Source organism: Mytilus edulis, chromosome 7 (assembly GCF_963676685.1).
Source record: "Mytilus edulis chromosome 7, xbMytEdul2.2, whole genome shotgun sequence".
Lineage (NCBI taxonomy): Eukaryota > Metazoa > Mollusca > Bivalvia > Mytilida > Mytilidae > Mytilus > Mytilus edulis.
The window spans coordinates 7053572-7077809 of NC_092350.1; the positions used below are offsets into that span (position 1 = coordinate 7053572).

General features: G+C 32.1%; 1 protein-coding gene across 2 annotated transcripts in view; it reads left to right on the top strand.

Moving 5' to 3' along the window:
* LOC139529834 (uncharacterized) overlaps window positions 1-24238 on the top strand; it is a 67342-nt gene that overhangs the window by 1072 nt on the left and 42032 nt on the right. For both annotated transcript variants that reach the window (XM_071325746.1, XM_071325747.1), the window contains exons 2-4: window positions 2454-2696; window positions 6364-6615; window positions 19041-19328. In XM_071325746.1, coding sequence (XP_071181847.1) covers window positions 2454-2696; window positions 6364-6615; window positions 19041-19328 — 783 coding nt within the window. The remainder of the gene's footprint in view (window positions 1-2453; window positions 2697-6363; window positions 6616-19040; window positions 19329-24238) is intronic.

The window sequence follows — 24238 nt, forward strand, 5'->3', positions numbered from 1 at the left end:
AATCTAATTAAATATTTCAAGGTAGAGCAGACTAAAAATGTTAAGTGTTTGAAGATTATAAACCCCAGTTTATATTACACACCAAAATGATTTTCGAAGATATGCATTTTCACGATTCAACTTAAAGGACTTTCGTCAAGTACTTTTAGTCCAAAAAAAATAACTATTCGAAAACACCTACTCTGTTTATGTGATTAATTATATAAGCATTTATTTCATTTGACCCATATATTTTATCTTTTCGTACTGTGATTTTTTTTATGTTATAAAGTCAACCTGAAGCTTCGATATATACAAATGATAGAATCTGAAGCGAGATGATATATCAAATGCTTTGTACGTTTTCAAGACAAAATATACACCTCAAACACGCTCTAACATAAAATTTTATAAGAATTTTTCTTGAGTCACATAATGGAAGGGCAGACACGAAAACTACTGAACTAATAGATTGATATATTCTCCGTCCGTGGTAATTTTAACTAAAAAAATCGGAGGTTATGCATTGTCTACATCCAACTTGATAGATACCCATGTCGTCGACTTGTTATCTAATTGTTCTGCATTACCATGATTACTATGTAATAGATAAATTGAAAACTTATGAAAATGGTGTTTTTTTAAATAAAACACTTCGTAATTGAGAAGAAAATTGTCTTTTTATTTGTTTCTATAAACTTTTAAGTTTTTTGTTACTATAGTAAACCTTACAGTAAGCATTATCGCCTTCTCTAAGAAAGAGCTTCGGTTCTTTTCCTCTATTTTAACTTGGTTTCCACCTGGTTTTTAAATATGTGTAGTATTGTATGCAGTGAAAAATATTGCAATGTTCAGAGGAGTCATTAAGGAGGGTCTTAAGGGGGTACCTAACACTACAGGGAGATAACTCTGTTAATTCAGTTAAACGTTTTGATTACGTTGTGTTGTTAAGGGAATATTAAGCTTCTCAATGATCAAAGTTAGTGTTTGTCAAACTGCTATATAACCAACGTAGTTTTAATGAATTGATTGGTTCAAATTTTTAAAATTTTAATATTTTTGTCAAAGTGTTTAAGTAAATATTTTGTTAAAATTTTATGATTCGTGACGTAATTGTAAAACGACGTCATCAATCGAAAGTGATTTTTGTATGACATCTTTTTTTAAAGTGGCAAAATTATTCCTAAAAAGAAAACAAAATATGCTGATCTGCATACCCTATAGCGTAAAATTTTGAAGAAAAAAATGAGATTAATAGCGTCGAAAAACAAAACTGACAGTTCGAGCAAAAACTAAATTCTGAATTAGACACGAAAAAACCTTACCCCTTCTCCCTTGAAGTCATAAGGATCCAGTCTGTTTACTTTTGAATCCTTGTTTGGATAATTTCATGATAAACAGAACAATATATAAATGTATTAAAATAATGCTTGTATGAACTCTGGGCCTCGAATATCATATGTTGAGTGAGTTGTAATTTCATGATTAACTGAACACTATATAAATGTATTGAGATAATGCTTGTATGAACTCTAGGCCTCGAATATCATATGTATAGTGAGTTGTAATTTCATGATAAACAGAACACTGTAAAAATGTACTAAGATAATGCTTGTATGAACTCTAAACTCGAATATCATATGTATAGTGAGTTGTAGTTTCATAATAAACAGAAAATTATATAAATGTATTAAGATAATGCTTATACGAACTCTAGGCCTCGAATATAATATGTATAGTGAGTTGTAATTTCATGATTAACTGAACACTATATAAATGTATTGAGATAATGCTTGTATGAACTCTAAACCTCGAATATCATACTTATATTGAGTTGTTATTTCAGAATAAACAGAACACTATATAAATGTATTAAGATAATGCTTGTATGAATTCTAGGCCTCGAATATCATATGTATAGTGAGTTGTAATTTCATGATTAACAGAACACTATATAAATGTATTAAGATAATGCTTGTATGAATTCTAGGCCTCGAATATCATATGTATAGTGAGTTGTAATTTCATGATTAACAGAATACTATATAAATGTATTAAGATAATGATTGTATTAACTCTAGGCCTTGAATATCATGTGTATAGTGAGTTTTTATTTCATGATTAGCAGATCACTATGTAAATGTATTAAGATGATGCTGCTAGGAACACGGTATGTTATCATCTGATATCCACTTAGTTTGATCAATTATGCTTTTTATATTTTATTGAACAGAGGACTCTTATTCACACCTAATAACAATGCATAAATTTGAAAGTATGAATAGTGTCCATAATTCGGTGTGTTCGGAGAGATTCAGTAGACTAATCTTTTTGCAAAACATCCAGAAAATAATACAGCTTTAACCAAATAGGAAGACACAATGACAACGTGTTAAAGGGTTATGTAGTGTAATATGCAGACCCGTTTACTATAATATTCAGCTTTTAAATTTTTCATACATTGCATATTGCAGATAGTAAGACGAATGGAGATATAACAGTTAAATGTTCGAATAGTCATCGCCTTCCAAGCTGCCAATGGCAACATAAGTCATCACTTGGTCAATTCAAAGATCTTCCAGCCAGTAAAAAATATCTAAACCATTCAAAATTAAAAATGACAATCAAATCGTTTGCCTTTGCTGATCGTGGAATATATCGTTGTAAATGTTATGATCGCAGTAGGGATTATCAATACAGCTCTAATATTGAAATTGGTAAGTTTTTGTATTATTGCCTTCAAGTACTTATTATATGTATATATATCCGAAGTAAGCAAACATTAATTTGTTTTCGTAATTAAAATGTTGTCATCGTATATATACTTTGAATATTGATGCATGTGTCCGTAAGTAAAGAAAAAGTTACATATCCTATCACACACCTGCAACAATTAGAAACACATAAAAAGCCGAAAACGTAACAGGATCAATTTAACCGATTTTTCAGCACTCAAGTATAAAAATTGTATTCTCGATCAGTGATACAGGAAATTACAGAGCCTTGCTAGACACATGCAAATACAATATATATTATATATACGGTATCATCTGACCTTGACCTTATTTTCATGGTTTATTGGTCAATAGTTATATAAATATCTTAGTTTTTGGCTGTTTTTCGTATACGATAGTAAAGGTAATGCAGAACTGTATTTATGTATAAAATAATTAAAAGCCGCGTATGTCGTATAAGGTTTGGCTCTGAGATACGTTTAGCTATTGGTTAACGTAATGTAATTTGTTATTCGCAATGATTGTATGGCCTTCATATTCATAGATGTCTGTTAGGTGGTATCTCATCTTGACATCCTGTAAATTCAACATTAACTGTCACATAATGTCAAGTTAGTGTAATTCTTGGGGTATAAACTTTCTTTTTTGTACTTTCAACATAAGTTCAACTATTAACACATGAACGTACGAGACGTTTCAGTGTTTCACACTTATTTTTTTCTTTTTTTTTCTTTTTAAAATTCCTTTATTTTCATCAGTTGCTTGTTACATTGTCTTCAACAAGCCCAAGGTCCTTGTGAAGAATACATATAAGTTTCAATTTTATTATATTAATAAATAAAACATCAATCTAATAAATGTTTCTTAACATTAATTAAATATTTATCTTCAATCTTTTAACTTCTTTGGATAATACATTCGTTTTGTAAATTCTCTAATGAATAGACAAAAAACATCAAGTCTTTTCATTTTCTGATAAGATACATAGTAGGATTTATAGATTGAAAACCCAATAATAGTAATAAGATAGTTAAAGCCAAAGTAATATTTATCAGATATTTTATAGCCAAAAACAATATCTTTTAATGTGAAATCTTTTTCTATATTTACTTTCTGCAATAAATTATGAATTTTTCTCCAAAAATCGTGTAAAAAAGAACATGAAATAAAATATTGTTGATAATCTTCTTCAGTAAAGCATTTGTTACCTAAATCATTGTCTGTTACTTTCCATCTCAGTAATAACTTTTTAGTAGGTAATATACTTTTTAGAAGTTTCCATCGATACATCTTCAATTTATTTTCTTCTAAATAGTAAAAAATAAAGTTGTACAATGGTTTCAAATGAAACTCTGTCTGTAAGTGTAGTTCATTTAACGATACATTTATACCAATAGATTCGCAAATTTTTCTTTACTAATCTGTTATACAATAGCTTATTTAACAAAAAAAACATGTCAATATAATTACCACTTATTGACAATCATTGTCTTTTTACATTTACTATACTTTTCATTGAATTCTCTGATCGAGACTGTAACCAATCTTTTGGAATTGCATTTTTATGGATGTCAACTCAGCTATTCAGTTGGCTTTATTTTCATTTTTTGGCAAAATTACATCTTGTGAAATTTCCCCATTTTCATTTAAAATATCATTTATATAAATCATATTACCTTTTATCGAATTTTTAAAATAATTACACCTTATGTAAGAATCCTGGATTTTGATTGGTTGATAGCCAGCGTATTTTTCACCAGTTTACTGTTATCAAATGAATATCGTTCATTTTTTAACGCCGCCGGGGTATTTGCCAGAAGGATATGCCTTTTTTACCCTATCGGTATTTTTCGAAAATACCCCTCCTTAACATGATATATTTGTTTAAAAATACATTTGTTATTAAATTTAATGTATCTATTCCCCCAAATAATTTGTTTTCAAATTTCGTAAAAGGTTTTTGGTATATCTGTCTGTCCTTATTTCATCCAGCTTTAAATACATTTTTATAAAATTTTGGAATATTAGGTAGATATTGATCAACTTTATTATAATCTATTTCCAAATAAACTGCTAGGCAATTTTTCCCCAAGCATTGTAAATAATTTAAAGGTATAAGTTGCCATCTGTCAATATATGTATTTAAAATGCTACCTATCCATGATGGTTTTAGTGATTCAAAGTGACTTTCAATGTCAATCATATTCAAACCCCCGTTTTCATAAGTAGCAATCATCGTATTTCTTTTAACTTTATCCGGTTTGTCATTCCAGATAAATTTGAAACGTTTTCTTTTTATTTCATTTTTATATTTTTCTGGAAATACACATGAGCTAGCTAAAAAGGTAAAGAGTGGTATAATCAAAAATGTGATGATCAAAATTTTCCCTAAAATAGTGAGATTTCGCATTTTCCAAAGAATAAATAATTTATCCTTCATTTTTTCAGTATGTCTATGCAGATAAATGAGAAGTTAATTGAATGTGTATTGATTGACAATATTCTAGACCAGGAACCATGATTTCCTTTCGATTTTTGCAATTGAATCTAAACTATATTTCAGTACTCGACCAACGATAGTTTGTCTTTTTTTTAATTGTAAGTTTTGTGTCTTTTCTTCATTTGATGAATAAATCCATTTTCTACTCATTTTACAAGTTATTCTTTTTTTTGTGCTTTTTCCGCTTTGTCACAGTTTTTTGAATGATTGCTCGTTCATGGACATGTTTAAGATATGACATTTTATGTTTGCCTGTTTCAAGTTAAGAGTCTGTTATTTAAGGCTTGCATCAATACCATCCTGTCAAATTTGTTTTTGTTGATTGTTTCTTCGCACAGATCAAGATTAATCGCTCCATATGTATTTGAATAAATGATGCATCAAATACATTTTCATTGACTATTTCTAAAATTGAGAAAGGAAATGGGGAATGTGTCAAAGCGACAACAACCCAACCATTGAGCAGACAACACCCGAAGGCCACCAACGGGTCTAAACTGTTTCGTAACATTTCAATTTCATAATGTAATTGGATAACATTCTGTAAAAAGTTATCATGAAATCGATCAAAAATAAATACTTGTGATCTATTGTCACCTATCTTTTATTAATCGGAATAATACTAAAACTTGACCTGAAACATTTTTTTACAAAACTCATCATAAAAAGCATACCGTTCTAAGTCAGGAGCCAGTTATTCATTGATTTTCGTTTGTTGGTGTTGTTCAAATGTGTTTATCGTCTTGTTATAGTAATTTGTTTGCTTTTTATAGTTTGCTGTTTTGTATGAGTCAATGCTTCATTATGAAGACCGTATTTTAACCTATAATTGATAACTTCTAATGTACGCTAAACCATTTGACACTTTTTCGTTTCCACTACCCTCATTTTTAAAATATATAAGGGAAATGATTTTATGGTGCCTTAATTTCCCCGATACAAGGTGCATGTATACTTCTCTAGGTACAAAAAAACTGATTAGAGAATCTGATGTAGATAAAAATTAAAAGAGTTACTTTATAATCATTTCAGAGAAGACTTCGATTTGAGAAAGAGACATAGATTTATAAAGTCGGTCTGAGTCCAATATGCAATGTTTATACGTTAATAAGACAGCAACCTAACATTACATTATTGTTCATTTGCTAGATGTAGCAGATTTAAGTACAGAACATCGTTTAAATTGTGGACAAACTGGAACTAACTATAGATGGAAAAGAATCACACAAGGCTGGCCATATAATTATAAACAAATTGCTAACAGAAACCATGGTAAATACGCCAACACAACATCTCGAATACTTTCTCTATTGAGGGTTGACAGGAATGAATATGGTTCATACAGATGTACATACTACAATAATGGATGGCTTCACGTGGATTTTTATTTAGTTGTGCAAGGTAAGACATTCAAAATAGTTACTAAAATCAAAATATATATTTGATGTGTATATGTTCCTCAAAACGAAAAAGAGCAATGGACGTTAACTAAATGTTGGTATAAAAAAAGCCACCTTAAAAACCATTTTGTTTGTTAAATATTAACCATATTGTGTATACGATTGTTACCACTAGTCAATTCTGTTAAACTCTTTTATAGCAAGCTTAAGGGTCCCTGTGTTTGAAGTTCTGTGCGCAGTCTAACTTGATGGTTCTTGGTATCTTGAACAAAGTGACCACATAATATATAGTGTTTTCTAGTCTGGGGAGTACACCAAAGTTTAGCTACATTTTGGCGGTTAAAAGTCTGCCGGCAATTTTTACACATTATAATAGAAAATCATAGCCGTAATGACTGCTTTCAAACAATCTTTTTACATCATTTTCCCTCTGTAATTGTTTTTTTACTATACAGATAAGGCACTACAGATATCGCTATGCTGTATCTGTATACTATACAGATAAGGCACTACAGATATCGCTATGCTGTATCTGTATACTATACAGATATCGCTATGCTGTATCTGTATACTATACAGATATCGCTATGCTGTATCTGTATACTTTACAGATATCGCTATGCTGTATCTGTTTACTATACAGATATCGCTCTAAAGCTCCACCCACTGTCGAACTACGTTTCTGTATTTCTTTATTCACCATGAGCGATGTATTATTGTTGACCATTCGAGATTTATTTTTTTGCGAACCCGTCTGCAGCTGAATGTGTGATTTTTTACTATGCGGGCCTCAAGGGATTTTAAATCGAAAAAAAATGCAAAATATCTGAGTTTTTGTGTCTTTCAAAGCACAAAAAATACACAGAGTTAATTGCAAGGTATATACACTAACTGTTAAGTGTCTTTAAATATCAGCTTTATTTGTACTCGGCTCGAAACAGGAGTAATAGCTCGCTAAAGCTCGCATTACATGCACCTTTTTCTTAGCCTCGTACAAATACAGCTGATATTTAAAGACACTTAACAGTTACCTTCACGACACTTTCCCAAGAGGAAATATGAAAACGAAGATGTGGTATGATTGCCAATGAGACAACTGTCCACAAGAGACCAAAATGACACAAACATTAACAACTATAGGTCACCGTGCGGCCTTCAACAATGAGCAAAGTCCATACCGAATAGTCAACTATAAAAGGCCCCGATAAGACGATGTTATACAATTCAAACGAGAAAAACAACGGCCTTATTTATAAAAAAAATAACGAAAAACAAATATGTAACACATAAACAAACGACAACCACTGAATTACAGGCTCCTGACTTAGGACAGGCACATACATAAATAATGTGGCGGGGGAAAACAAGGGTGACTAGGGTATAGAAATATGGTCACTTGGTCTTCTCCCGACCGGCAGTAAAACGCTTGCTGAAGTGGGGTCCGTTTGGCTGTGCGGGATGTATCAGGTTCGCAGTCACGTCCGGTCAGAAGGGGGGCGTTAAATCCGATGCCTCGTGTAAAGAGGGTGCCACGCTCTTTGCACGTTAAGAACCCTTGCAACAACTCTTTGAGGGGTCCGTAGGTGGCCTGTTGCAAGCCAAATTTCTGTCCCTATCCAATATACCCTCATTTTCCAGTGGCAGTCCTAATTTCCCCGAACATCATCCTAGATGGCCTCTATTACAACAACCTACCTATTGTATTTATTGTGAACTTGTTCTCGTCCTGAATATGCATGAAATATTTGCCACTGGACGTTAAGCAACCAACAATCAATCAATCAATCATACATAAATAATGTGGCAGGGTTAAACATGTTAATCATATGTCTGTTCTATGTTCCTTCGGAATTTCAACCAAATATGAACTGGGTTTTTCATCACTGTATTGGAAAATTCCAAAGATCTTTTAGAGTACATACAATCTAACTCTCTTTCATCTTGTAATAGTATTAAAACATTTGACTTTTCTACACTTTATACAAGTATTCCATATTCCAAACTAAAAGACAAACTGAAAGAGTTGGTATTGCTTTATTTCATAAAAAAAAAATGGCCAACGAAGATACAAGTATCTTAAAATTGAGAATGGAAATGGGGAATGTGCCAAAGAGACAACAACCCGAACATAGAAAAAAACAACAGCAGAAGGTCACCAACAGGTCTTCAATGTAGCGAGAAATTCCCGCACCCGGAGGCGTCCTTCAACTGCCCCTAAACAAATATATACTAGTTCAGTGATAATGAACGCCATACTAATTTCCAAATTGTACACAAGAAACTAAAATTAAAATAATACAAGACTAACAAAGGCCAGATGCTCCTGACTTGGGACAGGCGCAAAAATGCGGCGGGGTTAAACATGTTTGTGAGATCTCAACCCTCCCCCTATACCTCTAGCCAATGTAGAAAAGTAAACGCATAACAATACGCACATTAAAATTCAGTTCAAGAGAAGTCCGAGTCTGATGTCAGAAGATGTAACCAAAGAAAATATACAAAATGACAATAATACATATATAACAACAGACTACTAGCAGTTAACTGACATGCCAGCTCCAGACTTCAATTAAACTGACTGAAAGATTATGATTTCATCATATGAACATCAGGCACAATCCTTCCCGTTAGGGGTTTAGTATCATACCATCATAACATATATGAGACGAACATAACCCGTGTCATGCCAACAACTGCTTTTTGAATAAATGTGTTTAGTTCCGATGCAAAGACCCTATAAGTGAATCAATATTAACGCCAAAATATGCAATCTTTAATGACCTGACAACAGTCTCGTAACTATATCCCTTCTTAATAAGTCTATTCAAAGGTTTTGTTAGTTTTTGAGGTGAATACTGACACCTTTGTGCTTTATAAAGAATATTTCCATAAATAATTGGATGTGAAATACCTGAACGTATAAGAAGTCTGCATGTTGAGCTATATTTACGAATGATGTCCTTATACCGATGATAAAATTTAGTAAATGTTTTGACTAGTTTGTGATATCGAAAACCCTTGTGTAATAATTTTTCAGTAATACATAAATTTTTAAGTCTTGTCTTGGGAAGGGATAAATCCTACTTTGTCAAGGATCACTCTGATTCAAAAAATAATGCTGAAACTGACATTATTAACATGCTTGATTTCTTTATTGACAACATATTTGTTACGTTCGGAGGACGTATTTTTCAACAGACTGTCGGCTTTCCAATGGGAACGCATTGTGCCCCTCTTCTTGCCGACTTGTTTCTTTAATATTATGAGGCTGACTTCATACAGGATTTTCTTAGGTAGAGAGATAAGAAGTTAGCAATATCCTTTAACTCTACTTTCCGCTATAAAGATGATGTTCTTTCACTAAATAATTCAAAATGTGGTGACAATGTCGAATGCATCTATCCCATTGCACTATAGATAAAGGTACAGATACAGTTAAGTCGGCCTCATATCTTGACTTACATCTAGAAATTGACAATGAGGGTCGATTGAAAAAAAACCTTTACGACAAAAGAGATGAGTTCAGCTTTCCAATTGTGAACTTTCCATTTCTAAGTAGCAACATTCCAGAAGCACCAGCATATATCTCCCAATTGATACGATATTCCCATGCTTGCATTTCCTATCATGATTTTCTTGATAGAGGGTTGTTGCTCACAAGGCAGTTGTTAAATCAAGAGTTCCAAATGGTGAAGTGGAAATTATCTCTTCGTAAATTTTACGGACGCCATCACGAGTTAGTTGACCGTTATGGAATAACCGTTTCAAAAATAATATCGGATAAGTTCCTTACGTCATAACTACAATCCCCTTCCCTTTCATAAATGTGACCTACCGAATTAGACAATTTACCGGATTTGATATCTCATAAGCAACACGACGGGTGCCACATGTGGAGCAGGATCTGGTTACCCTTCCAGAGCACATGAGAATACCCCTAGTTTTTGGTGGGGTTCGTGTTGTTTATTCTTTAGTTTTCTATGTTGTGGCATGTGTACTAGTGTCCTTGTCATTTTTAGCCATGGCGTTGTCAGTTTATTTTCGATTTCTGAGTTTGACTGTCCCTCTGGCATCTTTCGTCCCTATTTTATTGTCAAAAAAACTATACCACTACAATTCTTATATAATATGCATATTAGGGAATATGTTTATATGATTGGTCAAGAGGGCTTCCGGTAGTGGCTCTTGACGTTGTTTATTTCTCGTTACACAACGTTGACCAAACTTCTTTTGTTTTTTTGTAACCAATGTTAACAGGATTACGGCGACGTTGAAATACTTCATTTTTCTGCGCGTTCATTGTTAAAATAATATTAAACAATAAAACATTCATTTGGATGATTATAAGACATTTTAAATTTGTAGTTTTTTTTTTATCATATAGCAAATTTTATACAGTACATTTTATTTTGCGCTAAAAAAAATCATGCGCCAGGCCAATTAAATGACACAAATATACTTTTTATGTGTGATATATAAAGGCAATAGTAGTAGTATACCGCTGTTTGAAATTGATAAATAGATTGAGAAATAAACAAAAACGGATTAGAAACAAAAACTGAGGCAAACGCATCAAATATAAGAGGAGAACTACGACACAACAGAAACACAAAATTTAAATATATCACACATAGAAACGAACTATAATATAACAATGGCATTTTCCTGACTTGGTACAGTACATTTTAAGAAAACAAATGGTGGGTTAAACCTAGTTTTGTGGCATGCAAAGCCTCCCGCTTTTATGGCAATGTTAAATATAACATTAAAATGACAACATTACATGACAGGACTACAATACAAATAAATGGAAGACACAAATTGACAAAAATGACAAAAATGTAAATTTGACACAAAAAAGCGTCAAAATATGATAAAACTTTCTTATATTAACACCTACCTGTAGTTTTTTCAAGTTAAATATATTCAGATTGATCCACTTCATCTTTATTTAACATACTATATAACAAAATATTATTTATCCTGCCACAGCGTCCGCAAGTAGTAAAGAAGACATTATTATGTTTTTCAAGGGTTGACAGGATACACGTAATCGTTATAAATTTTAAACTCACGGTTCTTTTGTAAGCAAATTTAATATCAATGATGTTATACAATTGTTTGTTTTTGTGTTCACCTTTCATATGGCTTTATTTCTAATCTTATTTCTGGGTTCACATTTCTAAATCTACATAGTTCACTTATATCAATATTAGGAAATCCCTGTTTTGACAATTCCATTCACCATTTTGTTTACGGTTGGGTTTTTTTTTAAAGTATGAAAAAAAGTTCAATTGTGGAACTGTGATTTTTCCCCCGATAATAGCCCATAAATTGGTAAAAATTTATGAAAAATGAGAAAATCATCAAAACAGAGTATTTTCAAAGGGTCGTGAAGTGCAGCACCATTTGATTTTTTCCTCACCAATTATTTTTTTACACTAATCTAACAATCAGGTTAAGAAATAAAGTTTGAATTCTAGATATTTATCGCTCCTCAGAGGTGTACATCCTTAAAGGGGGACTAGCTACGAGATATATAAAAAAAATCTAATATATATTATTTTTTTATGCTCAACTATTAATGAAACACAAATAATGAAATAATAATTAGCTTTTAGCAGCTGGTATGGTGAAATTCTGCAAAAATAAGCTGAAAAAACATTGCTTATGAATTATTCACTTGCAATTAAATATTTCAACCTCATTGAATCCGTATTCATGTGAACTTTAATTTAACTCCTTAGCTTAAGGATAACACGTGAGTTGTATGTGTAAAGTTATTCAAAGGAAACGAATGTCAACATTGAAAGTGAAACAAATGTAAATCATTGGATTGACTGATGCGATCCACAATAAATCATTCTTATACTGGGAAAAACCATGATAAACATTTACTTTTCATCTATAAGATAGACCTTGAAATCCAACAGCATGAGTTTGCTCCATCTATTTATATCTTAATTTATGCTTACATCGCTTATATGGTCATCGGATGACTTAAGATGTCAACTCGATAATTCATTAGATGGCGTCTGGACTAAAATACACACGAAACGAAGCTACGTATTTTCATGCCCGTGTCCTGTTAAATGGTTTTTTTTTATACTTTTAATAGTTCGGATAAATTTGTTACATTGTTATAAATCAAATACGAGAATTTGATTAAAATTGGCGTATCTTAATTTGACAGCTAGTCCCCCTTTAACGCAAAGGCTTGCGTTATTTCGCAAAGGTTTGTGTTATAACGTAAATGTTTGCGTTATTTCGCAAATGTTTGCGTTATATCGCAAAGATTTGCGTTATATCGTAAATATTTGCGTTATATTTGAAAGCTTTGAGTTATATCTCAAGGGTTTGCCTTATATCGCAAATGTTTGCGTTATACGGCAGCGTATTAGTTAGTTCCACACAACTTTATTTTTTAATATTTCTTTCTATGTTTGCGTTGCGTGCGTTTTAACGAAAATATTTTCGAAATAACGGAAACCATTTAACGCAATCATTTTCGAAATAACGCAAACAATTTGCGTATTATAAAGCAAACATTTGAGAATAAACGCAAACCCTTGCGTTATTACGAATACCTTTGCGTAATAACGCAAGGTTATAACGCAAACTGTTGCGAGATAACGCAAATATTTATTTTATCGTATTTATAATTTAAGGTTCAAGAAGAAGCAGTTATAAATAGATGAGGCTGCATGTATTAAAATGTCCCCCGCCCCCTTTGTAAAAATGCTTGTCATGAATATTTAGAACATGTCATTAACAAATACTGAGTAGGATAAAAGATGTAAGAAGATGTGGTATAAATGTCAACAAGAAAAATTTCCATTTAAGTCACAATTTCTAACAGTAAACCATTATGGGTCATATTGCGGTATTCAACACGTAGCCTTGGCTCACACTGAACAACAAGAGATATAAAGGTCCCAAAACATTATATACAAAAAGTCGTGATAATACATGTATATAAATTAGAAAGAAAATGGAGTAAATTGAGGTTATATCGAAGAATATAAAAAACCAACCCTACTAATATAGCTATAGATAAATATTGGTATATTCTAAAGTTAGCTCTCGTTTGAAGATTGTGTAATGCAGTTTGATCTAAACAAGCTATCTTTTTGCAATACAAAGAAGAAAATTATGTCCTCTACGTTACAATTGCTACCCAAGCATCTTGAAGTTACTTCACTAGATTGAAATGAAAATTCCATGACTTTCTATCAAGGAATACTTATCATATTCTGAAATTTCTTGCATCAAATTAAAAAAAAGAATGTTCCTTTATTTATAATTCATTTAAAGCAGAAAGATCATTTTGTCTTTTTGCCTTGAAAGTTTCACAATTATATGACATTATTTTTTTCTCTTTCAGTTAAAATTTGCCTATACCATATTAACGAAAGCGTATTTGGGCTCGATTTGCCTTATTGACATTGCTTCACAATGCAAAATTGCCTTAATTTCCCATGTGGTGTGCATTAGTAAGGTAGTATATCTTATTAGGTGGTTTTAAATAAGACATTCTGATCACAGTAAATAACAACCGAAATTATTTACAGACTGACATAGACATATATACAAATCTTAATGAATAATTGAAATCAAGATGTTTGCGATATTTCGCAAAGGGTTTGCGTTATATCGTAAAATTTTGCGTTATTTGGCAAAGGTTTGCGTTATTTCACAAACGTTTGCGTTATACCGCTTTTGCGTAGGAAGAAATCTTTTTAAAAAAAGGTGTGTGACGCTAATACGCTTCCGTAGAAATATATGAACGTTCAATGCAATATTAATATCAAGTCAAAAACGAAAGTAAAATGTGCATTTTAATTAAAAAAATAAACAATTACAGTTTGTATTTGTCGAATAAATGTGAAATTCAAGGTTAACGCAATTAATGGTATATATATTTAACAGTTTATAAACAATTTGAATCATACGTGACGGTAATTTGTCACAATATCCTCAGGAGCAGTTTTGTCGTGGAAGCCATTTGTAATTGAAGGGCGAGAAAGAAAAAGTAAACGGTAGTGAAAATACAGATAAGTCCAAATTATTTCCGGAAAATATGAATGTCTGAAAATTCAATTTAATAAAAGTTATAGTAAATACAATTACATTGTGATCCAGCATATTGATAGTGATGTGAATGCTAATTGTAAAGCCGGTAGTTCTATGCACGATTGTTATACCAAGGTCGACAAATTATGTTGTTTGTCCACAAATTGTGTTTTTTTTAGTGTTGCTTTAAAATCCCTCGTAATGTTTATCCTACTGGTAACTCTTCCATCACGTGATTTGAACAGTATGACATTGAAGGTTTGCCCCTATCCTAAGTCAGGAGCCTTTAGCCTTTGTTAGTCTTATATGATTATAATTTCAGTTCATTTATATGTTTTGCAGTTTAGTATGACGTCCATTATCACTGAACTAGTACCCATTTGTGTCGAGGGGCACGCTGATGCACGCCTCTGGGTGCGGGATTTTCTTGCTGTGTTGAAGACCCATTGGTGGCCTTCGGCTGTTTTCTGCCTTTTGGTCGGATTGTTGTCTCTTTGACACATTCCCCGTTTTCATTCTCAACTTTATTTAATATATGCTCCACGTTGTTTCGTATAGCTCAATATGCCCTCTTTTTTTGAAGAAAAATCAATGTTTGCAATGTAAATGAGGGGCGAAAGATACCAAAGGAACAGACAAACTCATTAATCGAAAATAAATTGACAACGCCATGGCTAAAAAAGAATAGGACAAACAAACAAATAATAGTACACAAGACACAACATAGAAAAGTAAAGACTAAGCAACACGAACCCCACCAAAAACTTGGAGGGATCTCTGGTGCTCCGGAAGGGTAAGTAGATGCTTCTCCACATGTGGTACCCGTCGTGTTGCACATGCTATCACACATCCGGTAAATAGTCTAATTCGTTAGGTAAAATTCGTGAAAAGGGAAGGAGTGGATTGTAGTAAAGTCTAGACTTCTGTTTTCTGCTGACACCGGTAGAGTTCCCATTTGCAGGTTTTGGGATCATTATGACTCCCATTGATGCATCCGATAATTTGAAAGGCAGGTAATATTGCTTTGGCCAAATTAGTAGCTACGCTTGTTTGTTTATGCACTCCAGAAGTTTGTCCCTGCATTTATGTGATTTGTATTTCATGTTCTTGTCTAGTCTTATATGCAAAAAGCTACTTACGTTGTTAAGATTTGTCTTAAGTAAACACGTAAGTTACGCGATTGTCTCCATTATTATCAAAGTGGTATGTATAAAACATTTTAATCTAAGTATTTAGTAAATTAAGTAAATTCTTAGTTAAGTTTAGACACGCCAACAAACCTTAAGTGGTATGCATCAAACCTATTTTAAAAACTTCGAAAACGCTTAAGTATAAAGTATACTGGAGATCACCTTTTACTTCTCATTAGAATAATCTGTCATAGAACTGTTCTTAACTATCATAGAACAGTTCTACCTAGAGCTGTTCTAAGTACAATTGTCAGAATTAGTTCTAGTTTGAACTGTCAGTATCAGTTCTAGGGTAAAACTGTCTTAAACTGTTCTATGTAAAACTGTCTAAAACAGCTTAAGTCGTAGAACTGTCAGCAGAACTAACAAATCAGTTCTAACAGTAAAACTATCAGCAGAACTGAATAGATCAGTTCTACTCGTAGAGCTGTCAGCAGAACTGTCTAGTGTTGCAAAGACGTAATTTGATTATAATTTTGTTTGAATTCCGATTGATTTTCTTTCATTTAACATTAATTAATAAAACTTAACTCACCAACGCCAGATGCTAAATATATCACGGTCTTTATTTCCGATGTTAGCCTTTAATAACTTTTGTTTTAGTATTTATTTTTCACTTTTTTAAGCATTTCATAAGATATATACTCTTTCAATGAGTAACTGCAATGTCTGGATACTTTCTTGATACAGTATAATTTCCTACGATGTACCAATATTTACTCCAAATTTGTTGGTGGATACTGAAGGGTGGGTTCATTATCCAGTACCATCTGTATGTCTTCGTGGTATACAAATCGCATCATGATTAGCCATGGATTGTTCCTAGATCGTTCATCGATGAACGTTACCAAGTTCGATGTCGTGATCTTTGCCTAATTGTTCAAAAGTGAAAGTACGAAATTTTGCGCGACATCTTCCATATGCTGTTCAGATTGTTTTTCAAAGAACGACATTGACGATCCAGTGCCATATTGTGTAAAAAGCTTGTATTTGACTTTTACCCTGGTGTTGCGTGTTCAGTTTGGTGTTTTATTACTTTTGTCTAGTTTTTCGCATTTTGCGGAAAATTATCGTTGTGTTTTCTGTCTGCATGTTAATAGCAAAACGTACAGAAATCTAATGAATGAGTAACAGTAACCTTACAAAAACAAAACGGCGTTCACCTCAAACTGAGACTGCACAGGAAAAGCCAGCGGTTCCTGTGTCACTTGTTAAATTAAATGCAACTGCTGTCGAATATGAACACTGCATGACTGTGGTATAATACCAGATCTTTCATTGTTTCTGCTTAGTTTAATCCCAACATTTATGGACTTCGGATGATTAAGAGAAAATGATGATGTATAGACACGTGGAAGTTGCTAAAGAGTGTTGCCCCCTAATTGGTTTTTGTTAGTTTATCGTTGGACATGTCTGACTGACCTTCATCCACATATCCTGTTATTTATATAAATAAAAACAACATCTTATCCTGGTAAATCATAGCAAACTACAGGGATACTCACTTATAGTAGATTGCGTCCGTCTGTTTTATTACCCTATGCTAATATTCGAAACATTAGGAAATATACCTTAAAGTCTGTTTTACAATATGACTTTGTAAAGTAAATAAATGAATGACTAAAGCATTCGTGGTATAGCGTAACTGCATGACCAAGTATCGTCAGATCGAATCTATTCAGAATAGAAAAAAAATCTTCATTGCTTGAGCAAAAACTTATACAAGAGAATTACGGTAGTATGGGTGTCTTTCGTAATCTTGGATTGCAAATTAGCAGATTCAGGTCCAGATTTGCAAGCAAGTCAGCAACATTTGATGCAGAAATGTAATTATTTTATGTGAATTTTCATCTAATAGAACAAATTTATAAAATTTAAACCAGGTTCAACCAACCATTTTTTTTTCTTTAAATGTCCTGTACCAAGTCAAGAAAACAACCATTGTAATACTACAGTTCGTTTATGTGTGTGATACATTTTAGTGTTGTGTTTCTATTGAGTCGTAGTTCTCCTGTTATATTTGAAGTTTTCTTATATAACAAGTTTGCAGCCACGTCTGGTCAGAATGGGGACGTTAAATCCGATGCCTCGTGTAAAGTGAGTGCGCACGCTCTTTGCACTTAATGAACCATTGCAACAGCTCTTTGAGGGGTGCATAGATGGCCTGTTGCAAGGCAAAATTTCTGTCCCCAACCAATGTACCCTCATTATCCAGTGGCAGTCCAAATTTCTCCGACCATCATTCCGGATGGCTTCTTATTACAATACATACCTATTGTATTTATTGTCAGCTTGTTCTAGTTATACATGAAATATTTGCCACTAAACGTTAAGCAACCATCTATCAATCAATCTTATATTTGAGTGGTTATCAAAGGTACAAGGATTATAATTAAGTACGCCAGACCCGTGTTTCGTCTACATAAGACTCACCAGTGACGCTCATATCAAAATAATTATAAAGCCAAACAAGTACAAAAGTGAAGAGCATTGAGGATCCAAAATTCCAAAAAGTGCCAAATACGGCTATTGAAGTGTTTCCCGCAGTTTAAGTTCGTACCTCGGATTTTGATTTCTCAGTCGATTTATGAATTTCGAACAGCGGTATACCACTGTTGCCTTTATGTTTAAGATTTCAAAATATATTACCTATTATTTTTTTCAAACAAAGATTATTTTTGCTCAATTTTTATAGATTTTTAAGTTAGTGTATTAAGGAAAAGTAGCTCTTAATATTTAAAGATATTTACATGTAATTTGAATATTTCGTGTTTTAGCAGAAACAAATGTACAGTGACGCTATCTTTATATTTGATATTCTAAAAGCATTTTCTAAAAGCTATCTTTTCGTATTTTTATTTTACAATTTTATCATTTAGTTTAACTTATATTCACATTATTTATGTTTTTATGTATTTTCCTTTATAATCCATATATCTAAAAGAATGTCATTGTATATTATTACAAACCAACAATCTTACAATCACTAGTATGTTAGATATATATTTTCTCTGTCCTTATTGACAAAAATGTTCTGAAAAAGGGTATACTAATCAGAAAATCTTCTTGAATTATCATTGTTGTGGATGTATTACAATGTAAAAGCAGTTATGTAGTCTTTGAGTTAACAAACCTAGTATACAATTGTTCATGTTTTATTCAGAGTACCCAGACATACGCTTTGACAACACTCAATATACAGCTGCTATTGGGACCAGTGTCTACATGACATGTACTATTAGACAAACACGTCCATCTATCACAGAAGTATGGTGGGTCAAAGGAAATAGCCGGATTCAGGCTGACGAGAGGAAATACGAAGTACGAAACGAAACAACTTATACAAGTTTAAATGTGTTCAACGTTAATACAAATGATGCAGGAGAATATAAATGTTATGCAAGGAACGCAAGGGGAGACATGTTTGCGAATACAACATTGGCGACTGGAAGTAAGTTTTTGTATTTTTAAAGAAAAATATATTACTAACACAAACACTTGTTGAAAATTGTTAACCAGACCTTGGGTAATAAAGTTGCAATGTCATTTATCTAAGGCCGTGTTCACACCAAACTCCATGTACAGTAAACTTGTTTACAATTAGTTTAATGTACTGGACATTGGTTTCAGATTAAATTCGTTCACATCTATACACCTTGTTTAATTACCTGTACATAAGATTTGTTCACATTTGTAAACTCTATGTCATTTAAATGTTCATTACGTATGCAAAGTTTTCGGACAACATTTCTAGCAGTAAGGGAACGACCAGTTGACTTCAAATCCGTGGTGGAGGGGGGATGGTAATATTTCTAACCCCAATTGGATACAAAAAAAATCTGGTCCTACTGATGATAAAAAAATATTCTGAATCAAGAGTTTCCCCATACATTATAGTGTTACATGTTGAAAAAGAATTACCAGAATCGAAAAAAAAGGAAATAAAACGTTTGCGCGGCGAAACACATTCTGACTCAGATAAATAAAAAAAAATACCCCCCCCCCCTTTTGGAAGTGAAGTGTTTGCTTCTTTATGAAAGCCACATTGATGATTTGCAGTAGTTTGAAGATACTAAAAATGTGTCGATAAAGCATTAGAAAACGTAGGCTGCAGCAGCGTACTTACAGACGAAGAAGTAGGATTGATATATTACGGATCACAGTATTTCTATCTTTTCTGTTTGTTTCAAATGGTATTTCTCCTCTATTTGGCAAAGGGAGGGGATAATGTTTTTTTTTTATATTTTTAAGTGTAATTTAACGGAACAGAAATACTAGACAAACAAAACATTTACCTCACACTTTATAAGTAATGCATTTATGAGTGAATCGTTGTTTGGGTGAAGACCAGTGGCAATATTTCTGTGTAACTCAAGTCGATTCGAAGGGACCTTAATTTGAAATTTTAAATGAATTATGTGTTCAGCAATGATGCTGCTTTGATTATTGATAAGGGGTTAATAAAGCTACGTTAAGTTTTTTTTTCTAAAAAAACAAATAAATATAAAATTATCAAGTTTTGACAAATATTTCTATTTCTGTAAAGAACTTTATTAATAATTGTTATAAATATCAATGTTATTCAAAAATCGTTTCTTCCTTAAATATACACGATGAAACTTATGTTTTAAAGTTTTGTGTACACTTAATCTACACAAGGCCTACATCGTGTATCGACTGCATGTAGACAAAACATGATTTACACAACATCAATGGGAACGTAATTTTGTTTAGTTAACATGTGAGTTACACTTACACAGCACCGAGTTTAGGTCAATGTGAACACGGCCTAATAACAAATAAATTGGTAATAAATTTAAAGTAATGTTTAATTGAGTATATTTTCAATATAAAAGTAATTGAAAGTAACCAATTACTTTGCTTTTTTGCTTTGTAATTATTTTACAACTTTGCAATAACATTATTTGACTTTTAAGTCTTAATCGCGTCTTGTTTTTCTAATGCACTCATATATATTAACCGTAAGTGTCGGATATTCTATGGAAAGGTATATACTATGAATTTCATGTTCTCCTGGTATAAACTGCCCATCAATGCAGACGTAAAACCAATACTTGTACCAACTATCAAAGTATTAGCAATACTTGTACCAAATATCCAAGTATACATAAACACTGAATATACACGAAATAAAAGGCTATAAAAAAACCTAAAGACTTAGTAAAGTGGATAGTCGCACGACAACGCCGATGCTCTATATTTTAATAAGAAATAAACACAATTCAAACATATACATCTACACATATAATATACAATGCAAACATCAGGTCCAAACAAAAAACTCTTCAAATATAAAGCTGAATAAATTTTCACCAGAATAAAATTTACCAAGAAAATTCGACTTCTTAGATTGACGATGTCGTGCTGAATGAATACATAGGCAATAAAATACCTCACGCCCTCTATGCTACATATGATGCAAACACCCAGGAGAAAATAATTTCAGTGTAATGCACTGCCCGTTTAAACGAATGAAATTACAAGTATATACCTTTCCATAGAATATTCAATTTCGCACATTTACAACTCGAGTAATCTTTTAATTAGTCTATTATTAGTTTATTTTGGCTGACTACTTGTTATTTGTAAAACAGAGCTCATAAACGAATTTTATGTTTGGTAAATATTCTCACTGTAAGTTGAAACTGGACGCTATTGAAGCATTGAGTTGTAGTGTGTTAAAATTTAGTGAACTTTTAAGTTTAAAGAACATCAAACAGTTAACCAATTTAGGAATATTCATTTTTTTTTTGCATTGAAAATCAGAGACAATTATATTGCATGAACATTCTTTCTGTGTTTGCTTGTTTACTATGAATATTTGTATTGACGCCGATGAACTGTAAAGTTCAAGGTAATAAAGGATTTGAATTTGTAATTTCAAAATGCCCTCGTGGCTACAAAATAAAAAGTTGATAGCTGCTGGCGTAAGTATGTATATATATTGATATATAGAGGTGTTTAACTATAAATGTACTTCTTCACATGGTAAGAGGACAAAATGAATTGATCAAAAGCAGACGATAATTAATTGCAGTAGAAGCATCACCATTTAGTGGAAACAATTTTTAATTTTACAGTAAAACTAAAGCTATAATAAATTAAAATTATTTGAAACTGATAGATAGTTTGTTCCCATAGATAGTCTAGCGGAAAGCCATAAAATGTAACTATCAATAGATCAGAGATAATAAGTTCTGTTTCTTCTTTGTTCAAAGTGAAAACTAAAAGATTATCAGAATATTTGTCTATAGGTGGCACATTCTGCTTAGATATTATCTCTGTTTTTCAATTCAAAACACATTTTGAAATACTTGCCACTGGACATCAAGCAATCAATTATCAGTCAATCAATTTATGACGAATAAGATCAATTTCCTCAGAAAGTTAATAAAACCTTCAAGTTGCCTAAATTTCCCTTCACAATAGTTCTTTGTACACAAATTTTTTGTGTACAAAGGAATTGCATGGATGATAAATTATAACAAGCTTAAGATAGCGCTGTACTCTTACCAAGATATAGAGAACCATATGTGTTACTCTTTATAAATGAAAAAAAAACCTTGTGATCGTCAAAACATTTTTTTGATCAAAAGATTTTAATAGCAGAATATTTAAGAATCAATGTGAAACTAATTACAAACTATTTAATTTAATTTGGAACACAATTTTTTTATTTCAAAATAGCCTGTGGCATTTTTTTTTCTTTCATATCTTGATTGCGATACAATGAAATATGTCCCTTGTCATTCACGCGTAGTAACTTAGTACACGAAAAAAGTATGTACTATGAAAGTTAGAAGGCAAATTCAAGCAATATGATTGGACGAGAAGTTGGAAGTGTGTGCTAATTGTTTAATTGAGTTTTATATGCACGTGCTATGTGTTCTTCCAATTTCATTTTAAATACTTGATTGTAAGTAATCAGAATATGTTAAAGAATATTAATACCTAGCAGTGCTTAAATTTTTATACATTGCATAATCATCCTCAATGTCATTTATCCATTATTTAATTTCAAAATACTAATTCATTAAAGTTCAATTTGTAAGTTTCTTATTTTACCCATCAGTTGTTATTACCTCTGGATATTGTCTTTTACTAAACTAGTTAATGCAGTACAGCTATGACCGTATTTCAGGCCAAAAGCAATACATATTTCTTTCTAACAATCTAATGAATGAATTACTTATTGATATAAGGGACAATGTTCACTTTTGGCCATTTGTATTGTTTTATGCCCCACCTACGACAGTAGAGGGGCATTATGTTTTCTGGTCTGTGGGCTCGTTCGTTCGTCCGTCCGTTCGTCCCTCCGTTCGTCCCTCCGTTCGTCCCCCTTCAGATTAAAGTTTTTAGTCAAGGTAGTGTTTGATGAAGTGGAAGTCCAATGTTCCCTATGATATGATCTTTCTACTTTTAATGCTAAATTGGAGCTTGTATCCTAATTTCACGGTCCACTGAACATAGAAAATGATAGTGCGAGTGGGACATCCGTGTACTTTGGACACGTTCTTGTTTATGAAATTTTAAAAGGTTTTAACTTTGTTATGAAAATAATCTATTTCAAAAGTTAAACAAACATGTTCATAGGTATACATTTTAGACTCTAAGCACATGTTTTATATATGTTACAGTAAATTGGTGAAATTAGGAATTACCTGTTATTACTAAACAATTCAGTAAATACGGTAATTACTAGTCAATTTAGTAACTACATATATTTACTGATCGTTTCAGTGATTACATGCATTTACTGATTATGTGGGTCATTTTTACAGCTATTTACTAAATTGATATGTTTGTTGTAAAATGTAAGAAACCAGATAAGTAATTCACAAATTACATCAACCAACCAAGCATATTGTCAGCAGTTAACGTAGAACTAATGCCTATTTACACTATGAATACTAATTACTTATTTTAGACTGACAAACGGTTCTTGGATATAGTAAGATGTGGTGTGGTGCCAAAGAGATAACTCTCCATCCAAATAACAATTTATAAAAGTAAACCATTATAGATAAGTACGGCCTTCCAAACGGCTTGGTCATTTGTATTTTATGTTACAAAACTAAATTTCTTGGATATCCACGTTTTCTATCGACACTAGAAATAGGAACAGGTAAGTTATCATTAACTTGAACTGGTCACAAAATTTAGTTGTTTTGGACAATCATCTATTTGTCTGGATTTGATAAGTTTCAGCAAATTGCATGGCGTTCCAGTTGAATATATTCTTAACGGACCCAAATGTCGCAACATACCTCTAATCTTGGATGAATATTAGTAAACTGATATTAGAAACTGACAAACTAACCTAATCAAGTCCTCGTTACT